This window comes from Camelina sativa, chromosome 16, assembly GCF_000633955.1.
Source record: "Camelina sativa cultivar DH55 chromosome 16, Cs, whole genome shotgun sequence".
NCBI lineage: Eukaryota > Viridiplantae > Streptophyta > Magnoliopsida > Brassicales > Brassicaceae > Camelina > Camelina sativa.
The window spans coordinates 18,084,323-18,106,409 of NC_025700.1; the positions used below are offsets into that span (position 1 = coordinate 18,084,323).

General features: G+C 30.4%; 1 protein-coding gene and 1 long non-coding RNA gene across 6 annotated transcripts; one reads left to right on the plus strand and one right to left on the minus strand.

Moving 5' to 3' along the window:
* LOC104751028 (protein DETOXIFICATION 54) lies at positions 25-3,111 on the minus strand. Its single transcript, XM_019237628.1, has 2 exons — positions 2,154-3,111; positions 25-751 (listed from the first exon to the last, which is right to left on the minus strand). The coding sequence occupies exons 1-2, from the start codon at positions 3,030-3,032 to the stop codon at positions 188-190; spliced, it is 1,443 nt and encodes a 480-aa protein (XP_019093173.1). The 5' UTR covers positions 3,033-3,111; the 3' UTR covers positions 25-187.
* On the plus strand, positions 11,161-12,749 carry LOC104751029. 5 transcript variants are annotated; one of them, XR_002035811.1, is made up of 6 exons: positions 11,161-11,445; positions 11,519-11,596; positions 11,878-11,967; positions 12,088-12,139; positions 12,278-12,431; positions 12,545-12,749. It is a non-coding gene; the product is annotated as an uncharacterized LOC104751029 (long non-coding RNA). The 5 variants fall into 5 exon arrangements; XR_761742.2 differs by having other exon boundaries at positions 11,519-11,967; XR_002035810.1 differs by having other exon boundaries at positions 11,162-11,596.

The following is a 22,087-nucleotide window of genomic DNA, read 5'->3' on the forward strand; positions in this document are numbered from 1 at the left end:
TTCTAATAATGATTTAGCTTCCAAGATTTCAATTAGAAAACTCACTAAAAAACAACCGAAACGGACAGAAACAAAACATTAAAATCAAACGAGTCAACCACTCATCATCACTAATGAAAAAAACCAAAATACCACCCCCACAGAACAAGTTTCTGAATTTTGACCCCACAGTTAATCTCCAAATGAATTACAAAACACTACCCAACTTCTCATCATTCCCATTACGATCATCCAACAACAACAACGACGACTCTTCGTCATTCCCAACTTTCCCCATCTCCAAACTCGTTAGACTCATTGCTTTCACCGCTTCCCCTTCCCAATCCGTCCTCGCCAAAACTGCATACAGTATCGAAACCGCGCAAGCCGCTTGAGCCGAAAGCAACCCAAACCACAATCCACTAAACCCAATTTTCAACCAAAATGCTAGTCCAACAGCCACAGGCGTCCCCACAAAATAAAACGACCCTAGATTAACGTGTGCCCCAACCGCAGGACGACCTGTCCCTCTAAGAATCCCGCAACCTGTGGTTTGCGGGCAGTTCCCTAGCTCGCATAGCCCCACAATTGGCATCACAGAAGCAACCAACACCTTGAGTGGCTCGTAGCCAGTGAATAGCCCAGCCCAACGCTCTTTAAGTACCACGGTCCAAACAACATTCAATGCTCCTATTACAAATGCACAAGCTAGAGCCACGTTCGCTGCTAGCCTTGCCTTATACGGTCTACCTGCACCTAGCTCATTCCCAACCTGACAAAATTAATGAAACCAAATCTTTAAAGAAAGTTAAAGAAGCCTAACTTCTGTCACATGTGAAGGAAACAGAAAAGAACAAGTGGTTTCTATGAGGTTGAAGAGTGGTCATGAGATTGGCAATAATAATACAAGACCACACTTGACTACTCTCTTTTCAACCACTTTTTTTTATATTTTTTAGGTATGTTAACGTCCAATCACATACCACGAGGTGACCTATTAATGGAAGTTGATGTAATATTTTCTCATCACATTCCACGTTTTTTATCCACTTAATTTTTCTTTTTTTGTGAAAAAAAAACTTTAAGAAGTTACCCAAAACAAAACAAAAAACAGCTAGAAAACAGAGAGCCTTCCTTCTAAGAACTTTACTAGGAAACAAATATGTAGCTTTCTAAACCATTAATAAGGTCCTTGGAAATCAAAAAAAAAAAACANCCCAGCCCAACGCTCTTTAAGTACCACGGTCCAAACAACATTCAATGCTCCTATTACAAATGCACAAGCTAGAGCCACGTTCGCTGCTAGCCTTGCCTTATACGGTCTACCTGCACCTAGCTCATTCCCAACCTGACAAAATTAATGAAACCAAATCTTTAAAGAAAGTTAAAGAAGCCTAACTTCTGTCACATGTGAAGGAAACAGAAAAGAACAAGTGGTTTCTATGAGGTTGAAGAGTGGTCATGAGATTGGCAATAATAATACAAGACCACACTTGACTACTCTCTTTTCAACCACTTTTTTTTATATTTTTTAGGTATGTTAACGTCCAATCACATACCACGAGGTGACCTATTAATGGAAGTTGATGTAATATTTTCTCATCACATTCCACGTTTTTTATCCACTTAATTTTTCTTTTTTTGTGAAAAAAAAACTTTAAGAAGTTACCCAAAACAAAACAAAAAACAGCTAGAAAACAGAGAGCCTTCCTTCTAAGAACTTTACTAGGAAACAAATATGTAGCTTTCTAAACCATTAATAAGGTCCTTGGAAATCAAAAAAAAAAAACAGAAAAGTTTATGCATCCCTATTACAATCAAAATCAAATCTATCTTCCAAAACTTTTTCTTGTCTCACTAATAAAATGATTTCTTATCTCCAACTTCCAAGACTTTTGTACTTTTCTCTTTAATCAAAGCTACCACAATTTTATATTTTTTTTTTTTAAAACGAATAAAATTGTTATTGCTTCAAACGTTTCATCTTATACTATTTGAAAACCAATTTGCAAACTCATATCAATTATATACTCTCTACTTGGTCAATATGGACCACTTAATCAACATAGTCAATCATTATTTTGACTCAACTCTTGACCACTTAATCAACTTAGTCAATAGTTTATTTGACTCTAATTTTGACTATATATAAAAAAAAGAGTAAAGACGCGTACCCGAGCAGAGACACAACCAGCTAAAGCCATAGGAACGGTATACATAAGACTCGTAGTCTGAATCAAGATCCCAGTCGCAGCCACCGCAAGCTTAGGATTATCCAAGTAACCACCAAGCACAGTCACAATCTCATACCACCACCACTCCAAACATATCCCCAAACAACTTGGAACCGCCACTCTCATCAATGGTCCCAACCCTCCAACCAACTCCATCACAGATGAAGACTGAGCCACCGCCGTAATAGAGCCACCACCCTCATTCACTCTTTTATGCAACTTTCCACTCATCCAAACATATCCAACCAAAAGACCAACCATAATCAAATTCGTCACAACGGACGCAATCGCCACACCAGGAACACCCCATAGCTTCACCATCACTAGCCAATAGTTCAAAGGAACATGGAACGCCACAGCTGCTAACGTGCACCACATCATCGGTTTTGTCACACGTTGCGACCTTAAGTAAACCCGTAACGGCTGAAGTAGAGTATTGGTCAAAAGGTCAGGGAGAGCGTAGAGACAGTACTCAGCAGCTGTAGCGGTTATCTCAGGGTCTTGACCCATAAAGAGCATGATGGGTCCGAGGTTGATCCAGAGGAGGCTAATGGGCACAGAGGCGACTAAGAGAATCACGACCATACGGTGAAGAGAGAGCGTGAGGAGATCCCAGTTTTTGCTTCCGTAGGCTTGGCTACACACTGGCTCGAGACCCGAGGCGAGTCCTACGAGGACAGAGTATCCTGTGATGTTGGTGAACCCGATTGAGAGAGCTCCTCCGGCTAGCTCGAGACTACCGAGCCGTCCGAGGAAAAGAACGGAGACGACGGCGCGTACGTAGACTAGACAGTTCATAGCTGTGATTGGTAAAACCATAGCCCAGAGCTCTTTTAGTTCGTCTATGACTTGAGGAAGAGTTGGGTGTTTATGGGAAGTGAAATCTTCTGATTCGGTTTTGTCGNAGAGGAGGCTAATGGGCACAGAGGCGACTAAGAGAATCACGACCATACGGTGAAGAGAGAGCGTGAGGAGATCCCAGTTTTTGCTTCCGTAGGCTTGGCTACACACTGGCTCAAGACCCGAGGCGAGTCCTACGAGGACAGAGTATCCTGTGATGTTGGTGAACCCGATTGAGAGAGCTCCTCCGGCTAGCTCGAGACTACCGAGCCGTCCGAGGAAAAGAACAGACACGACGGCGCGTACGTAGACTAGACAGTTCATAGCTGTGATTGGTAAAACCATAGCCCAGAGCTCTTTTAGTTCGTCTATGACTTGAGGAAGAGTTGGGTGTTTATGGGAAGTGAAATCATCTGATTCGGTTTTGTCGGCCATTGGAAAGTGTTTCCTTTTTTTTTTCGATTTTTAGGAGATTTGATCAAACAGTAGTGAAACTGAGGATGAGAGAGGAAGCCATGGAAAGAATAATTTTACGAGTACCGGAGACAAGAGGTAGACAAAAAAAAATGTTCAAAATGCAGAAAATAAAATCTGTTCGTTTGTGTCCTGAAAATGAAAGGAGCAAAAGCTGCAATAAATAGAGAAAAAGAGTTACAAATAAATAATAGATATGTGTTTAACTATTTTTCACAGAAGCTGCAATAATACTAGTATTATTTTTCAAAGTTTTCTATGTGTCTAACTATTTTATATAGGACTATATATTTTAAATACAAAAAAATTAATAGATATGGTCCATTTGTTGGTATAGCGGGGGTAAAACAAAACAGTTTTATATCACCATTGATCACAACAACAAAATAAAAAAAGATAAGAATGATTATCTAATAAAGCGGCGAGAAACCACGAAAAATGTTTATAACAGTTTAATATTTTTTGGATTTTAAAAATATATATTTTAGTTTCTTATTTCTTCATTTTTAAAAATTTTTGTCATCAAAATTATAGTTAATGAATCAAGTCGTTATAATGTTATAATTACCGCTAGAATAAATTATTACAACGCCATATTTTATGCCATGAGTCACCTTTCAGTCACACTATATATCTATATTAGTATTTTTGCAGCAGTTTTTGCTCAAAAAATGTTTTTTGGAAAGTTTTTACATTTAATACTATTTAATACATATATTAATATCCAAACAAGTTTAGCTAACTTTATCTATTATCCTTATAACCAAACACAATTAAATTATTTTAAATATCTATATATATAATATTCTATAATTAATATAGATATTTAAAAGATTTATTCCAGATTAAAAAAAAAATTCTCCGATCATCCCTTTTTGATTTTAAAATTTTAAATGTAGTGAATCATCATATAATACATAAATTTAATAAAAAGGTGTATTTATCCTGCATATATTGTGATTTGAATTTTTTTAAACAAACATAAGTTACTCAATTAATAAAAAAAGTGTGTGTTCAACATACATATATAGTAAATTTACTGTATATAGTAAATTATAAAATTTTAAGAAGTTTATAATTTATAACTAATATATCTAAACTTAATAAAAAGTTTAAAACTATAAATATTTTTAAACATATTAAATTTTTAAAATTACACAAACAAGTTATATTACATGACAGGTTATATGACATTACAGGATTGAATTAATAATACTAAAAAATAAACTACCAGTATTATGATATTTCAATACGGGTTAAATCTTCATTTTAATGTCTTAACAACACCAATATAAAATATGTCGAATCAAACTGATTTAATTAAGATTGTAGTAAAGAAAAATTATTGTGTGGTATACCGCGGTTTATATATTAAATCACTAAAATTAACAAAATATTATATTAGCAAAATTAGTATTAAAATAGTACATTAACAAAAAAAATTAAAGAAAAAACTGGTCATGAGGTGTATCGCGGGTCATAATCTAGTTTGTTTATTAAAATTGTGAAGAAATTGTTGGATAAAACCTTAATTTTGATATAAAAATTTAATTCAAAAATATTAGGTTGATTAAGCATACAATATTTATTGTGAATATTTAAGATCATACATATTTGGTGACAGAAATTTACTTGGTATTAGATTTAATTTAGGTGTTATTATAAACAGTGTATTGCATATTTTCTATATATATCTAATTATAAATGAAATGATTAAGAAGATCAATAACTTTAAATTTGTAAAAGTTTCAACTTTTTTATATGGTAAAAAATATCGACTTTTTGGTTTTATGCTTTTTCTTTAAATTTACAACTTAATAATTAAGATATCTAGATATTTTGTCATGAACTGAATTATCAAATATGTTTTTTCAGAATCAATAGTTTCATGGTTTCAAAAGTTTTATTTTCTTGCCTTTTTCTCATATAAATATATATATATTAGACTCAACAATGATGATACATATGTCTATATCTCACAACAACAAATATCATATTCTCAAGTTATGTCATATTCGATGAAATTAAGTAGATATCCATATGTCATTTTTTTAGAATGAGTAGAAAATGACTAGGTATGTGTGTTTTGTGATCCTTCAACCTCACAACATTCAACCTCACAACACAAGAATATGATTCATAAATACTAGAGTGATAAAATGAACTGAATTTTATTTGTTTTTCTAATCATTTTAATTAGTAACAAATATACTATAGTCATAATTCTTTGGATTTTATTTTGGTATTCTGAAGATTACTTTTTCTGTTTTTAATATTTTTTTTTTAAATTGTTTCATAAAAAATTATTCTGTAATTTCTATTCAAATGTGGCTTGTGTGTTTAAAGTATATTTAAGCATGTCTTCCTCCAACAATTAAATAATTATTAACTTAACATGTAGAAACATTAGAAAGATCATGATAATTTTCTGATTTGAATATTATGTTTACCTATATACTTATGGATGCATCACTGCAGCATCAGACACTAGAAAACTTATGGATCAAACCAAAGTAAATACACATATATCCAAGTACTTGTAACACACTTATCAAAATTGACATCCGTTGTTTTGAGAATTTTGGAAATTGGATTGTTAGAGCGATTTCATCAAACAGTAGTGAACTTCAAAAAAACTGAGGATAAGAGAGGAAGCAATGGGAAGAATAAATTTACGAGTTTACGGGAGACAGTGGGTAGAAAAAATAAACGAAGAAGACAAAAAAGTTTCAAATGCAGAAAATAAAGTATGTTCGTTTGTCTCCTGAAAAATGAAAGGAGCAAAAGCTGCAATAAATAGAGAAAATGAGTTACAAATAAATAAATATAAAATATTTTCTCTCTGTTTCAAAATAAGATATTTTTAGTATTATTTTAATATTTTTATGAATTTATGTTTTCAATACAAAATGTATTATTTTAATCCTATATTTTGTAAATGTTAGTTTTATTTAGAGTATTAGTCATACATATGATTATTAAAGTATCTCTTAATATTATTTTCCAAAGTTTCTACATTTTAGTGTTTAATTAAAACATATTATTTTATATAGCAGTGCATATTTTAAGTACAAGAAACAAATATATGTGGTCTATTTGTTCGTATACTGGGGAAAACAGAACGGTTTTTGTGTCAGCATTGATCACAACAACAAATTACAAAAGATAATGATTATCTAAGAAAACGGCAAGAAACGATGGAAAATATTTATAGTGGTTTAATGAATTTTTGTCATGTCTTCATTTTCAAAAATATTTTTTGTCAAAGTTATAGTTAATGACTCAAGTCAATATAATGTTTTATTAAATTAATATATTTTGTCATTTTGTTATTTTTCTGCCATTAATTACCGCTCCATATCATATGCCACGAGTTACACTATATATTTGTTTCTTAAAATAGTGTAAAAATTGTTGGATGAAATCTCAATTTGGATATGAAAAGTTAATTCAAAAATATTAGTTTGATTTAAGCATGTTTATTTTGAATATGTAAGATCATACATATTTAATGACAGAAAATAACTTGGTATTAGATATAACTTAGGCGTTATTATAAACTTTGTATCGCATATATATGTAATTATAAACGAAATGATTAAGAAGATTAATAATTTGAAATTTTTATATGGTAAAAATCTCAACTTTTTGGGTTTATACTTTCTCTTTGAATATTAATTTAGTATTGAAGATATCTAGATATTTTGTCGCGAATGAAATTACCAAATATGTTTTTTTTCAAAATCAATAGGTTCATAGTTTCAAAAGTTTCATTTTCTTGCATTTATCTCATATATTATGGATTCGACAATGAGGATACATATGTTTATATCTTCTAACAACAAATATCATAACCTCTAGTCATGTCGTATTCGACGAAATAATGTAGATATCAAGATGTTTTTTCTATAATGAGTAGAAAATGAGCAGGGTATGTTTGTTTTGTGATCCTTTAACTACACAACACACGAATATGATTCATAAATACTAGAGTGATAGAATGAACTGATTTTTATTTGTTTTTCCAATCATTTTGATTAGTAACAAATATTCTTTGTCATTATTTGGATATAGAAATTTTACCAAAATATTTTAGTTGACATAATTATATTTCGCACAAGGAATACATTGGAAAAATGCATCATCACTGAATGAACATTAATACATTATAAAAGAAAAGAAAAATATATAAATAAACATTGATATATAGGTCGGATAACTGTTGAGCATTGAATAAAAATATTTTCAAACTTGCACCGTGACACGTTTTTATCAAATTTTTATTTTTTTTATAAAAGAAACTTTTTCTTAAATTTTAAACAAGCAAATTAGAGTGTAACACGATTTCAATCCAGTGATTTCAATCCAGTTAGTTTACTAAATATGAAATACATCATAACAACACAAAATAAGATGTTCCATGTGTTGAGTACATATTTTCGCTCAAATGATGAAATACTTATGAATTTTAATATGATAGTATTATGAAGATTACTATTTATGTTTTTAATATATATATTTAATTGTTTTATAAATAATTATTTTGTAATTTCTATTAAAATGTACCTTGTGCATTTAGATAAACATGTCTTCCTCCAGAAAGTAAATATTGATTGACTAAACATGTTGAAACATTAGAAAAATCATGATAGTTTTCTGTTTTGGATATTATGTTTACGTATATACTTATGAAGGCATCAGACAGTAGAAACTTTATGGATCAAAACCAAAGTAAATACACATATCCAAGTACTTGTAACACACTCATCAAAATTCACGTCCCTTGTTTTGGGAATCCTTTTTAATAAAACGGAATACACAACATAGTTTTTGTAGACTTTATACTTTTAATAAATAGTTACAAATAGATTATACATTAATCCATATAGCAAACGGTTAAACTTAAATATTCCAAATTGATAATTGATATATTTTTGGTAACAAATAAAATCGTGGAGCAAATGGTTACACCTAAATATTCCAAATTAATAATTGATATATAGATTTTTTGTAAGAAATAAAATCATGGATATTTCATACTGTATTTTCGGAAGATTTTAGTCCTATATCATGTTCGTTTCCAAAGATCTTTAAATTACAAATTTAATTTTCAAAGGTTTTATTGATAAACTACAACCTTAAACAAGGTATTAAAGGGCATAAAAATATACTGCAAATCATAAAAATCTATTTGCTGGTTATATATGATGTGTGCTCTAGCACGGTCTTAATCTAGTTTGATTATTAAAGCGATACAAGCAATAAGGAAATATGGAAGGAGAGAGATAGGTTGCAACTTGCACGTGCACATTCTCCTAACAAAATAAGTGAAGTTATGTCAAAATTTGACAATAAAACAGGTATGAGGGATAGATGATATTAATGTTTTACAAGTTAGGAGACAAATACACTACTAATATTTATCGAGATATTTTTTTTTTTGTTTTTTTTTTGAGACATTTTTTAGTTTCCTTTACAAGATGTTTGGTTTTACACACACAAAAGAAGTACCATTGATGTCAGGAAAAAAAAAATTGCCAAACAGTTAAAAACATAAAACAGATTCTAAACAAAAATAAAATCACACTAGATTACTCATCTTGTTCTCATACTAGATTACTAGAGTTTTTTTTCACATAATAATTGTATGACTAATTCAGTTTTTTATATAAAAAAAACTCAATACTTGCATGCATATCTATTTTGAAAGAGTGCAATTGGTATACAGTATTTGCACATTCTTTTTTTCAGTTCTGAAATTATTTTAGATTTATATTACTAGTTTATCTTAACAATCCAATTTATTTTGTTTTAAAAGCTGAACTAAACATTTTAAAATAATGCGAGACGACCCTCAAAACATGCCTCATAATATCATATAAGTCAGAATCCATCAGTCATCCCAAGTCACCACCAACTAAATTTGATGTTAATCTATTTTATTTGGATTGATAAAACTAAAGGCAAATAATGCACGTACGGCTGCCCAGAAACCCAGTATAAGATAGTGACTGGTCCGATAATACGACACGATCAATCTATTTTTAAAATCATCACTAACACTTAAACTAAATATTATGTCTTTTTTTTGGTGGCTTTATAGGCATTTGTTTATCATTCGGCTTGTCGATCAAAACACATATAGTCATTTAAAAAATCGAGCAAAGCATGTGTCTTCCGAATCAACATTAGTTATAGTGTTAGTGTCTCGTACGTCATAACCACAGAGGTGGTTGTTGCCTCGTGGCCAATTCCAAGGGGCTAAAGTTCCACAATTTTACTGACACTCATGCCAATATTATAATCCTTCGATCGATCAAATAATTTTTTATAGATGTTCTTGGTCTCCTACAATCATGTAGACGTTTTCACCAAAACTTTTGTTAGATAAAATAAAGTAGCTAGGTGTAAGAAATCATAATTGACTATGTGTAGGGAAGAATATTGGATAGGGAGAAGAAAAAAACTGAAATCGGTCGTGTGAGTGTAATGTAGATTGTATAACATAATCACATAAAGTTTCTACAAGAATATATAATATAGTTTATGTGTGGTTAATATGCGATAAACGAGTATTCCTTAAGACGGGCATATATTTAATTTATAGCTAAATAAATGGCAGACAACACATTCCTTTTGCTTAAAGCTATGCGTTTTATGAAAGTAGATTCCTACATTTTTGTACAACATTATTCTTCTAATCTCTGATATTCCTCATTTCATATAAATTTTAACAAACTATCTCTATCTATGAAAATATTTTAGTTTTTCCTTTTATTATATATATATAGCTCTAAAGCAATGACGAATTCTAACGTAGTAGACGTATAGCCACCATAATGAAAATATATTCGCGTCTGATTCCATGGAAAACTAGATTACGCGAGACACATATATAAGGTAATAAGTTTGATCTTGGAATAGTTATAACGTGGATAAAAGAGTAAAACATAAAATTCCAATGATTTCGAATAGATATATAGCATACACATAAAATTTGCGAAGATATTCAATAGAGTGATTGAAACTACTCATGTGTCAGCCACTTAGCAGCTAAGCAAAGCATTTGGACATAAAGTTTAATTTATTTATTATTCAAGCTATAGATTTAAGACTTACATGCTTTAATTTTTAGAATATTATGATATATATATATATATATATATACTAGTTCTCTACTAAACAGTTCATATATCTCTAGAGTTTGAACATATATAGGTGGTATCTCTAATGTACCATTTTTTGTTAATCGCACCTTAATATAGAAGAAGTAATAAAAAAAAACTCGTATCCTTAAGGACATATGTTAGTGTTTAGTATGGAACGTAAATTGTTGAGACATAAAAGGAGAGTGAAATTGAACTTCATGGCCACATACAAGAGATATCAGAGGTATTGACTATTTTATCACGTACTATCGATCATACGAGTTACCAAATTTTTCCAAAAAAAAAAAATACGCGATAAAACAATGGGACCCTAAAAATAATAAAAGGAGTGAACGATCGTATTCAACTCCATTATGAAAAAAGGTAAATGCTAAGCTAGTTAGGTAAGGAATAGAATAATATATATCTCGGATTATTGGCACACTTTGAAAGAGTTGGTATCGAGTATCACACATAAATTCGAATTAAAGAAAAAGACAAACTTCGTACTCGTCGACACCTCTCTATTTAAAACTCGTATTTAAGGGGTTGTTAAGAGATGCTTAAAGTTAAAAATAAATCAAAATACATTATTAATGTTAAAATGGATTCTAAGTTAAGCATTTTTGGTAATCGTTTAGGATCTCATATGTGTCAGTCTGCCATTGGCTAATGAAATTAACAAAAGAAGAAAAGAAAAAAAAAAACTCGACCAAAGCTACATCTCCGCCGTACTTTCTCTGATTCATCCCCATTCTTCTTCTTCTCCGGTTCGGATTCCTCTCTCTAGTAGTAAGTCTCCGACTGACTCACAATCATCAATTTGAATTTTGTTTGTTTCAGATTTTCTTCCAAAATATTGAAGATTCCTATTCTCGTAATGCTTCTCTGCTACTCGTTCGCCTCCTCCTCTCGCTTCTGGTATACTCCTCCTCCTCTTCATTCGGATTTTTGTCTAGATTCATTTCAATTGGTAAGCAGATCAAAATGTAGTTCTTCTGATAAGTGAGTCACAGATGGTAATTAGTGTTCCTATTGTCAACAAGACTTAAGATTCCTGAAAACTGGTGTTCATCTTTTGCAATTTGGTTCCATCTCTTTGTATTTAAATAGAACCAAGGTCCTTACAAGAGAGAAGATGCTTGATTGATAAACCTGTTCCACTTTATAGTATGAGAATTTTTTTTTCTGTATACTTATAGATATTGGTTATGTCTCTGGATTTATATATGGTTTGGAGTTGTGAGAAAGTTCCATGGATGTTTCAAGAGTCGTTGGCTGCTGCTTTAGGGGTAATAAGAACTCTTTGATGCATTCATCTCTTTCTTTTTTTTTTTTCTTTTTCTTTTCTAAATCACAGACAGAGAATGAAACTTGTGATCTTAATTATGCATTTTGTTTTGATGTTGCAGGACAACAGTTAGCTTGTGCGGTTCATTCCATGTGCTCGCTGCTTTTGCAGAGGTAAAAAAGAACTCTTTGATGCAATCATGATCCTGTTCTTTGAACGCTAGACTGTGGCTTATCTTCTTGTTATGCTTATCTTCTTGTTTCCCTTTTTGATGCAATATGTGGAAACACACTTATGCTTAATTATTGCAGCTGGACTTGATGGAGCTAAAACAGCTTTACTGCAGATGGTGATACTACCGAGAGTACTCTTCATACAAATGTCTTATACCTGGACTTGATGGAGCTAAACAAGCTTTATTTTGTAGGATACCGTCTCTCATACAAATGTCAAAACCTTGCAACTGTAAGACTTAAGAGTACTGTTCATAATTCATTTTTTTTGGGTCTGATTTTAGCCAATGCCCTGTTTTTCTTCATCATCTTTGTTAATCTTATACCTTCCTCTTGGTTTTTCAGGCAGCAGCGAGACATTCTCTGCTCTCCAGGATCATATAAAGCTTGCTCTCAAGTCTTCAGGATCTTTATACATTTCTAATTTGTTGTTCTGTTTTTTTTCTTCCAGGTTTAGGATATGTTTATATCAATCAATGATGGCTTTGTACTTAAAAAATATCATAGTTTTCAAAATATTTTTAAAAAAAATTTAAGAACCCAAAATTATGATCTACCATTGGAGCATACCATTTTAAATATTCTAATTATAAACGTACTTAACCATCTTTTTTTAGCATCTACCATTGAACTTGCTCTAATACCAGTTATAAACTTAGAATCAAAAGTAAGAGTCAGACAAAAAGAAAACAATTTTAAAAAGTTCCAAACGAGTCAGAAGGCCAACTCCTTAGTATTCAATTAGTAATATATACGTAATTAATTAAAATTTAAGTGTAAGCATATAATTTGACTATTAGTATTTTCCCAACCACTTCGAATCAAACAATATTATTGGGGACTTCACGACGAAATTCATTATGTTGATAAATCATGTTTTGAATCTTATTTTACAGTGTGTGTTTTTTTTCCTCAAACCTTTAATTTTTGCACTCGATTTATACCATTTAAACGAGGAGATGGAGTTGGACCGATGCTAACAAAACACACACAGAAGAAGCATCATATAGAGGGTTTTACGTAGCCCGTTGTTAATTAGACTCATTAAATAGTTTATCAATATTTCATGGGCTACAATCTATTCGTTTTGTATTATCAGTGGTATAGTTGACGAACCTTCTGTCTAATTCGAGAGAAAATGTGGAGATGAATCGATGACATATATTTTTTAACTACAGTGAATTCTCTATACTGAAAATATTTCTGTTTTTTTTTTGGGACTGAGAAGACTGCAATATATGATACTGTATCTATGAAGGATTAAAATGAAAAATATCAATTTTGCTAAGGGTAATTTGGAGAATGATGAAGAGCTTTCAATTTCAACATAGCTAGAGGAGACAAATATTTTAGGGATTTTTTGGTGGATGGCCTAAGATATATAACAGCCACAAGACATATTCACATTAATGTAAGTAGTCTTATTTGGGTTTGGGTCTCTTGGGAGAATATGATGGGCAATTAGGTTTTGACTATGACATTTTCTTATTTATTTTGACATGAGAAAAATCAAAATGGGAGCCAACAATTGTATCCCATTGATATACATCGTATTGTGTTTACTGAGTTCTTTGGAACTTTTCGAATCCACTCGTTTTACTTTTCACTCTAGTTAGTTTCTTATGGAGTGAGTGTTTTTCTGCATCTCCATTCGTTTTCTTGTTTAAGTAGTTGTTTTGACATATTCCCAAAGAAGAAAACAATTCTTACACCTTGTGATTATATACCAGATAAATTCACCACTTCATGATATATGTCATGAGTGTAAAAAGTACGTAAACTTTTTATCTAGACTTTCATCTAATTGCTGTGAAGATCATAGAACTATTATGGTAATATTTGAACTTAACAATTGAATTTTGTTGATTTTGGTTTAAAGGTCGTTTTGCATCTGATATTTGGTAGCACATAGTTTATGGAAATTTATTGCTTTCAGTAACTCTACTATTCCACAATCTTATACCGTATTTTTTTCCTTTCATCTTACGTATAATTTAAACTATATGCAATGATAGAGAAGATCATATAGGACAAAGAAGAGAAGAATGCGAATATTAAGTTGTCAACTAGGGTTTTGGGTTGTGACATTACATAGTATAATTCATAATTATGATTTTTCAACATGTGCAGAGACTTTTAGTACTATTTTATTTCATTTTTTTAAAAAGGTTTAATAGGAGTTAATGCCACTTCGGTTTAGTGGTGTCTTGGTGACGCATGCGGCTGCTAAAAACCAGCCACAAAAGTTTTTGGATTCCTTGAATACATATTTTAGTTGACTTAAAATTGAAACATACTCCAAAATCGAGAGAGCATGTTGGTAAAGTGTTGGATTCCTAGCTAGCTTGAATACATATCTTATCGTTAAATACAATGTACTACGAGCAAGGGTATTTTACCAACTGCTTCTATTCCGACACAAACGAAGGAAAATGGTCCAGACATGATCTTCACTTTGGAAACTGTACAATTCAGTTCAGAGTTTCGAACTGAACTTTTTGTTTTCAGGCATTACAAAACAGTAAATGTTCTTTCCCACTAGTATTTTCTAATTTGTCCTTTCCCTACAAAATTTTAGTAGTGCGAAACGAAAAAAGGAGCAGTGAATCATAAATTTTTTACTTATCCATTTGCACGTAGATATGACTCATAACTCACAATGACTATTCGTTCGTTGTAATATCTGCAACTTTAATAGCACTTGAAATCAGTGCCCTTTCTCACATTTATTTCTCCTCGATTCGGGATTCTCTGTAGAGAGGTCGACGACTCTTTTTTTCGTTAAGTAGGTCAATAACTTTTCTTATTGTTGATAAGGTTTTGGATAAGTTTTTCAACTTTTCTTGACTATTTGCATATCCTTATTAACCACATAATTCAATGTTTTTCCACATTATTTAATCATTGTTTTAACTGACTCTACTACTCTCTATCTGGATTACATTTGATCTATTTTACAGAAAATGTCACTAACTTTTTTTTAACGTTTTTTAAGTAGTCAGACTTTTCAAGTTTTGTCCATCAAATGAATTAGGATAATAATATATTCTTTTTCCTAACATATTACGATAAATCTAGAACTTGCATCAAATTAATATAGGGAAACGACATATTTGTCAAACTAAAACAAATACAATAACATATACTTATCCAAATCAAAAACTAATACCAATTGGTATATTAAATGTAGATACTGTAGAACGAATTTGACTATATATGTATCGTTTGCATCAAGTATCATTATTATGTATCATCCAATATGTTTTTCGTTTTTTTTCAAAAAATATGAATTTGACATGTACAACTTAGCATTCGTTATGTTCATTTTGAAAAGTAATTGTACTTTGTCATGGTATATCAGCAAAATCACATGACATGCATGTACATTAACAATCGTAGAGTTTATGATGTTAAAAAAAAAAACAATCGTAAAGTTTATCATGTATTTTAAACCAACTATAGCTGACGTCAGTTTTATACAGCATCGGTTATTTATTTAATTTTTTACCGTGGACAAATTACATTCACTCGTCGAAAATGCCACTCAGCAAATTTTCTTCTCTCACTAATTTGATTTTCAATACATCAGTAATGAGCTTAAATTGTGTGGGTGCATTGCCAGAAAATGACAGTGAAATCCACAGTTATTTTCCACCAATTGGCTGAAAAAAATAAAATCTGTTAAGGGCATGAAAAATGCCATCACCAAAAAGTCATTGTTAATGAAAAAAATATAAGTTTGATTAGAGATATAAAACGATAAAAAATGAAATTTATTAAGAGACAGGTAAAAATAATGATAAAATAATGGGTTTTTTTTACTCTAATGCAATGAATAATGACATTAAAAAGCGAAATTGGAAAGACAAAAATATTAAATACGCCTTTTGTTATCAATCAATAAAAAATGAAACAATTTGTGGGTTTAGAAAAAAAAGTGAGATTCGCGGATTTTGATACTGTATTAACTCTTGGACCGCAGTTTCAGATAAAACACTCCATTGTCTAGCGTATTTGCACAAAAACGCCTATGTCCCACTGTATAATATTATTTTTTTTACTTTTTTGAAATTTTTAGTTTTTTTTACAATAGGTTACACCATATATTTTGATTGTTTTATTGTGTTTTATTTTTTTATTTTTTATGATTGAATATTTGAATTCAAATAGCAATATGTATTTTTGAATTCAATTAGCAATATGTAATTTTCATAATAATTTAGGTGTATAAGCTTCATAATTGCATGAAAAAAATTCTTCACTAAAACAAAACAAAAATGATTTACAACTATAATAATTATAAATATATTTTAAAAAATTTTATCAATGGTAATTTACATCGGTTTTTGCTTTTTACCATTTAAATATTTTATTGTGAAACACATAATATTTTTTTACCAAACAAAATTTAATTTTAAATAAGTTTTATTATTTAAAATTCAGAAATAAAAATATCTATTTATTAATACAAAATAAATGAATATATGTATAATTATACAAATGAAAATTTTAAATAACAGCTATTAATAAAATAATATGAAATCCATACCGTAAATTTTTGTCATCAATCAAACATTGTTTTGTACCACTGATTTTACAGTAACCGCACTTGTCCCCCAAAAAAATTTATCCCGCATGTACCGCAGTTAAACTGTACCGCACTATCAAATTGTTTGTCCCAAACCACTAAATCCACAGTTACCATTTCGACCCTAATTTTTTCGCTTGTTTAATTAGTAATCATTCATACGATAAAATCATACTGCAATAATAGTGATGTACGGATGTTATTATTTTTCACATAGCAACCATTTTTGTTTTCATTATCTAAAGAAGGCATAAAATATTAGTTAATTAATACATCCAAGCTATCTTCTTTTAAATTATCCCACCAATTAGAAAGTTTTAAAATCTGCAAAATCATTTTTTACTTTTCATTGCTTTGAGTTCATTGTTTTTCTGTGTTATTTTTTTCTTCAATAGCATGCATATATAAATTTGGGTGATGGTTTGTCCAAAAAAAAAATTGGGTGATGATGTAGCGACAATACGAGCACAAACCATTATCATTATACTTCATGAGTTCATGTCATGGTCGAATATTTTTTATTGTTGTTGTGGGGGTGGATACAACATATATGGCATCACCTATAATCCTATATCGACCCTATAGATGTTTCCATGCTCTTTGAAAATATGATCATGCCATTGGCCCTACCCTATTGTCACCACCTACTCTGCTATATAAGTATGCATGTGGCAAAATTATATGTATACACATCCACTCATTTTCATCGTAAGTGGAAACTGGAAAGTTACAATATTGTATATGACGTCGGTTCTAAATTATTTTACTGATCGAAGCTTTTTGACAAGAGAATTAAAATTAATTCAGAAATTTGCATTTACTTTTAGTAACCGAAATTAATGCAATTTGTGTATGTGTGCTGTATATAAACATTTTTATCCGATTTTTCTTTATTGTATTATATTTGAAATAGAAGCTTGTACAATGCACATGCATTATACTATATACCAAACGCTTTTTGGTCATTCTCTCTAACTCCACTGGCCAAATTCTTCACGGCATCATGTGTTCTGAAGTCGGCTACGTACACAAACACCCTCATGCAGAACCAAGATGTAGCTGTGTAGCGGTAAATTATCTGGTGGACCTACGCCCAAGATCATTTATATTAGGTTCTGGAGATAAAGACGTGATCCTAAGATATATCGGTTGTAAAATAAATCAAGAATTGTATTGGTATTAAGCACTAGTCATTGTAGTCAATTTACTTAGATTACCAAGAGGCAAAGATTAAATGTTAATTTACATTGACTACTTATTCGATCTAAAACTAGATGACATTATTTTGGGTCATGTCGCCTATAGTGTTACATGTTCTGTAGAGCAAATCTACTTCTAATTCTACCGAATTGTCATCGTCAGAAACTTAAACGATATATATATATATATATATTATACTCTATATAAATGATTTTATAATCCAAATTAGAATAAAATAAAATTATATCACTTTTTTAAAAGTGCAAATAGTAGCACCACACAGTTTAATTGGACTAAAAAAATCAATCTAATAAGTGTCATAATAGTTTAAATCCAAATTCTAAACATCTGATTCGACCAACTTCTAAGCAAGTGTTTGAACAAAATTCTAAGTAATTATTATAGTGGGTAGATAAATTGATTCCTTTTTGTTATGGATAATAATAACATGCAATTATATATTCTTATTCAGTAGTAAGTAGTAACATAGTAATTATGAGTTCTCGTGTAATTATCTCTTGTTTAATTTTTGTATGGACGTAAATAATATCAGTATAAAATTTTAATTGTGAAACAATTGTGAACTGAACTTGAATAATGCCGGTGCTAACTTTTTTTTTTCTAACGGCCGGTGCTGACGTAGTGACGTTGACTACATTATTAACCAACTAACCAAGTAGTGGGAGATCGCAGTCCCACTTGGCCTTTGAAACAGTGGGTTAATCGAATATACCCTTTTTATTAAAGTGCAATAATTTATCCAATAGATTTTGTTTTATTAGAAACCATACGATCAATACTGTTTTTCTTATACTTCAATTTAATGAAGAGTAAAAATAATAATAAATGTATAATGGTTTTATTCTCTCTGATTAGGAATAATTGGCATGTTATTTTAGTTTGTCTACCAAGAAAAGTTTGGAATATATGATATTTTTAAACAGCAGAGCAAAAATTAAGATTATAGAAACAAATACATAAATGTATTGAAAGAGACAAGACATTAGTTAACACATGTATTGAAGTTGATGTTAATAATGTCTACACTATACTTATACAGTTATACTGTAATGCCAAGAGCTTACTTGTGTTCGTAAATGGTAAGTTAGGAAAACTTCTATAACAGTTTGAGACTCTGCATGATATTTCTCAGAGATATATGTACAAAAAAAGACATTGTACAGTGCAGTTTGAGTTTCTAAACACGTTTCACTACGAATTCTTTTCATTTTTATTTTGTCACCGAATTATTTTTATTTATGTATCATACTATAATGATTTTTCCCTTTTTCTTTTTGGGGCAGATAAAGGATTAATGAGTGTTCAAGAAAAAAAAATGAATATCTGTCATGAGCAAAAATAAGTTATCAACCATAAAGCACTACAAATTCAACCTTTTTATACTATTTATTTTAGTATATACAGTATATTCTACAAGTATTTTAGCTCAGGCTGCTCAGCTTTTATAATGGAACAGTATTAAAATCTTGCCTGTGATACTTTTTACTATTCAATTAATTTCTATGACCACAATAAAACCGTGTTTTCAAGTTTCTGACGTGTAAGTGAGTCATTGAAATAATTTAATAATTAAGTGGATTTCTTTTTCGGAAAAAAGGGAATTTATTTACATCATCACCAAATCTAAATTTTTACTTTTTGAGGTAAAGGCAAAAATAATACAATATTGAGGAATAAAATAGGTTGATATCGACAAATGAGACCCTCTTAAGTCCTAACTGATGACCCCACGACGCTACGAAAAGGTATGCTGAATGCGTCAACGTCATACAAATCAAACCTTCCAATCACAAAACAGACCAATTGGGCTTGATTTGCGATTTTAGTTATTGCGTGCCAAATCTGTTAACTTTTTAAGTTTTGGAACAAAATATGTTTTTTTCCATGTGAAACCACTCACTTGTGCAGTTATACAAATAATAGGCACATGATAGACATTCGTACTACAAATCTTTTTCCTTTCAAAGCCGTAAAGGTTTACAGTAAAAGGCGTGAATAACTAGTTATATGAATCAGCATCACCATAGTATATAGTTCACATTTTTTTCCAAAAACATTCAAGACAACTACGCAGGATGCCATAATACATTTTCAGGAGTAGTTAGAAAATTTAGACGGTGACTGATAGAAAACCTGTGGTGTAAGAAGTGGAAAAAAAATTTCACTGCAAGATTTGAGACTTGCTTGCAGTGAATATAATAATTTTATTGGAGTATTGGGTTGAGATTCTGGAGATCGATTAAATTTGCTACGGCATTATTATGACAAATGTTTTGTACTCAAATTTCGAACTCCATTAATATTTTTTGGGGAAAGAATCTTTATATGTTAAATAAATTCTAGCTTATCTGTGATTTTGTCTCCGGAGCTGCAAAACTCCAAACTTGGTTTATCATGTAAAATATTTATTTCAAAAAATATCAGAACCACGTGAATCGTGATCCAACCAATTGTATAGTTTTCGTCTATACTTGAAATAAGTTAGAATGTTTTGGTTTCTAGTATTAATTATAAAACTTTTGTTGTTATTGTGCAAGTTAATTAGTATTAGAAAGAGAAATAGGATTAGCAGCATCAGGAAATCAAATCAAAACTATAAACCGATTATAACTTAATTATTATATCACCTAACTACGGGAATCTACGGATTATTCTCCTCTATAAAATAAGTTTTTTTTTCTGCAAAAAAACTAAGATACATAACACAATATTCGTTCACGAAATTTCACCTATCGCATTCGCATGCAAACCTAAACCCTCTCATAAAAAATGTATCCCATATATTTACGATAAAAAAAGCATACATATATATATATTTCAGAATTCAGAGCACATGGATTTGATAAAAGGATATTGGCAAAAATGAATTCATAAAATATTAATTTAGCCGTCGCCTTTTGATTTAATTTATAACAAGGATATGCTTTGCTAAGCAACCGTTCTCTTTGTAAGCATTGACTCTGGAAAGACTACGTCGGAGACCAAACTTTCGGCTCCCGTCCTCACCAGAAAATTAAAGAAATATTTGAATATTGGAATGGACAAAGAGGAACTAATTGGACTTACTATTAATTATACCAGCTATAACGTGTCGACTTTAGGTGTTTAAAATTATTTTAGGGTTTTCATCTTTGGTTTGATTTATAAATCCTATCAAATTTGGTTGAATTTCAAACTACTTGAATCCTTTAATTCTCCCAAAATACATGTAGACAGACACTTTTATGTTTTTGTTACGGAAATAAATGGTACTACATAACAACTGCAATTATATTAGTCAAGTATGGTGTGCATATCTACGACTGTGGAACCCATTTGTATTTTTGCAATTTATTTTGTTACTAGAGAACGTCATACTGAGATGAGATGAATCTTTAATAATTTCCCGACATGTACATCGTTGTACATAAATGCACCTTTGAATTTTAAAACGTGGCTAATCCATACATTCTATTTCTTGTTGTACAACATATGCTACCTAGTTTAGTAGTCGTATGTGTTTAGGTGACACTGAATTAATAGACTTTTTTTCGTCCGAAAAGATAACCTTAAATACTCGATTAGATGTTTGCCAAAAAAAAATATATATATATATATACTCGATTAGATTTTGTCCAAAAAAAAAGAAAAATTGATTATATATATATATATATATATTTTAGATTACGTATTTGATATTTCTTAAATCAATTCTTACAGTATTAGAATCTTTTTAGATCATTTCTTAGAATAAATTAGAATCTTTAGGATGATTGAACTCTATATTGTACACCAATTTGTATACTCTATTATTTTGTGAATTTAAATCTCAGCCCTAACTTTCAAAAAAGAAAAAAAACACGAATAGCAATCTATTCTAAGAAAAAGAAAAAAGAAAAAGGAAAACAAGAAACAAATTAGTGAGCTGTGGATTTTCGTCATGACCAAATAAACATGGTCCATCTTAAAAAAAAAATCGTTTGTAATTTGCGAACATACCCCAGCCTTAATACTCTTTGTTTTTTGTTGCTGATCAAATTAAATCTATTTTTGTCTCTTTTATGAATTTATTACTTTTGTCTTTCTAATTATCGTACCAT

Excerpts from the sequence above, each read along its gene's own strand:
- LOC104751028 (XM_019237628.1), bottom strand. The coding sequence starts at position 3,032 with ATGGTTTTACCAATCACAGCTATGAACTGTCTAGTCTACGTACGCGCC. Across the intron at positions 752-2,153 it reads CTGGTTGTGTCTCTGCTCGG|GTTGGGAATGAGCTAGGTGC; the intron begins GTACGCGTCTTT and ends TAATTTTGTCAG.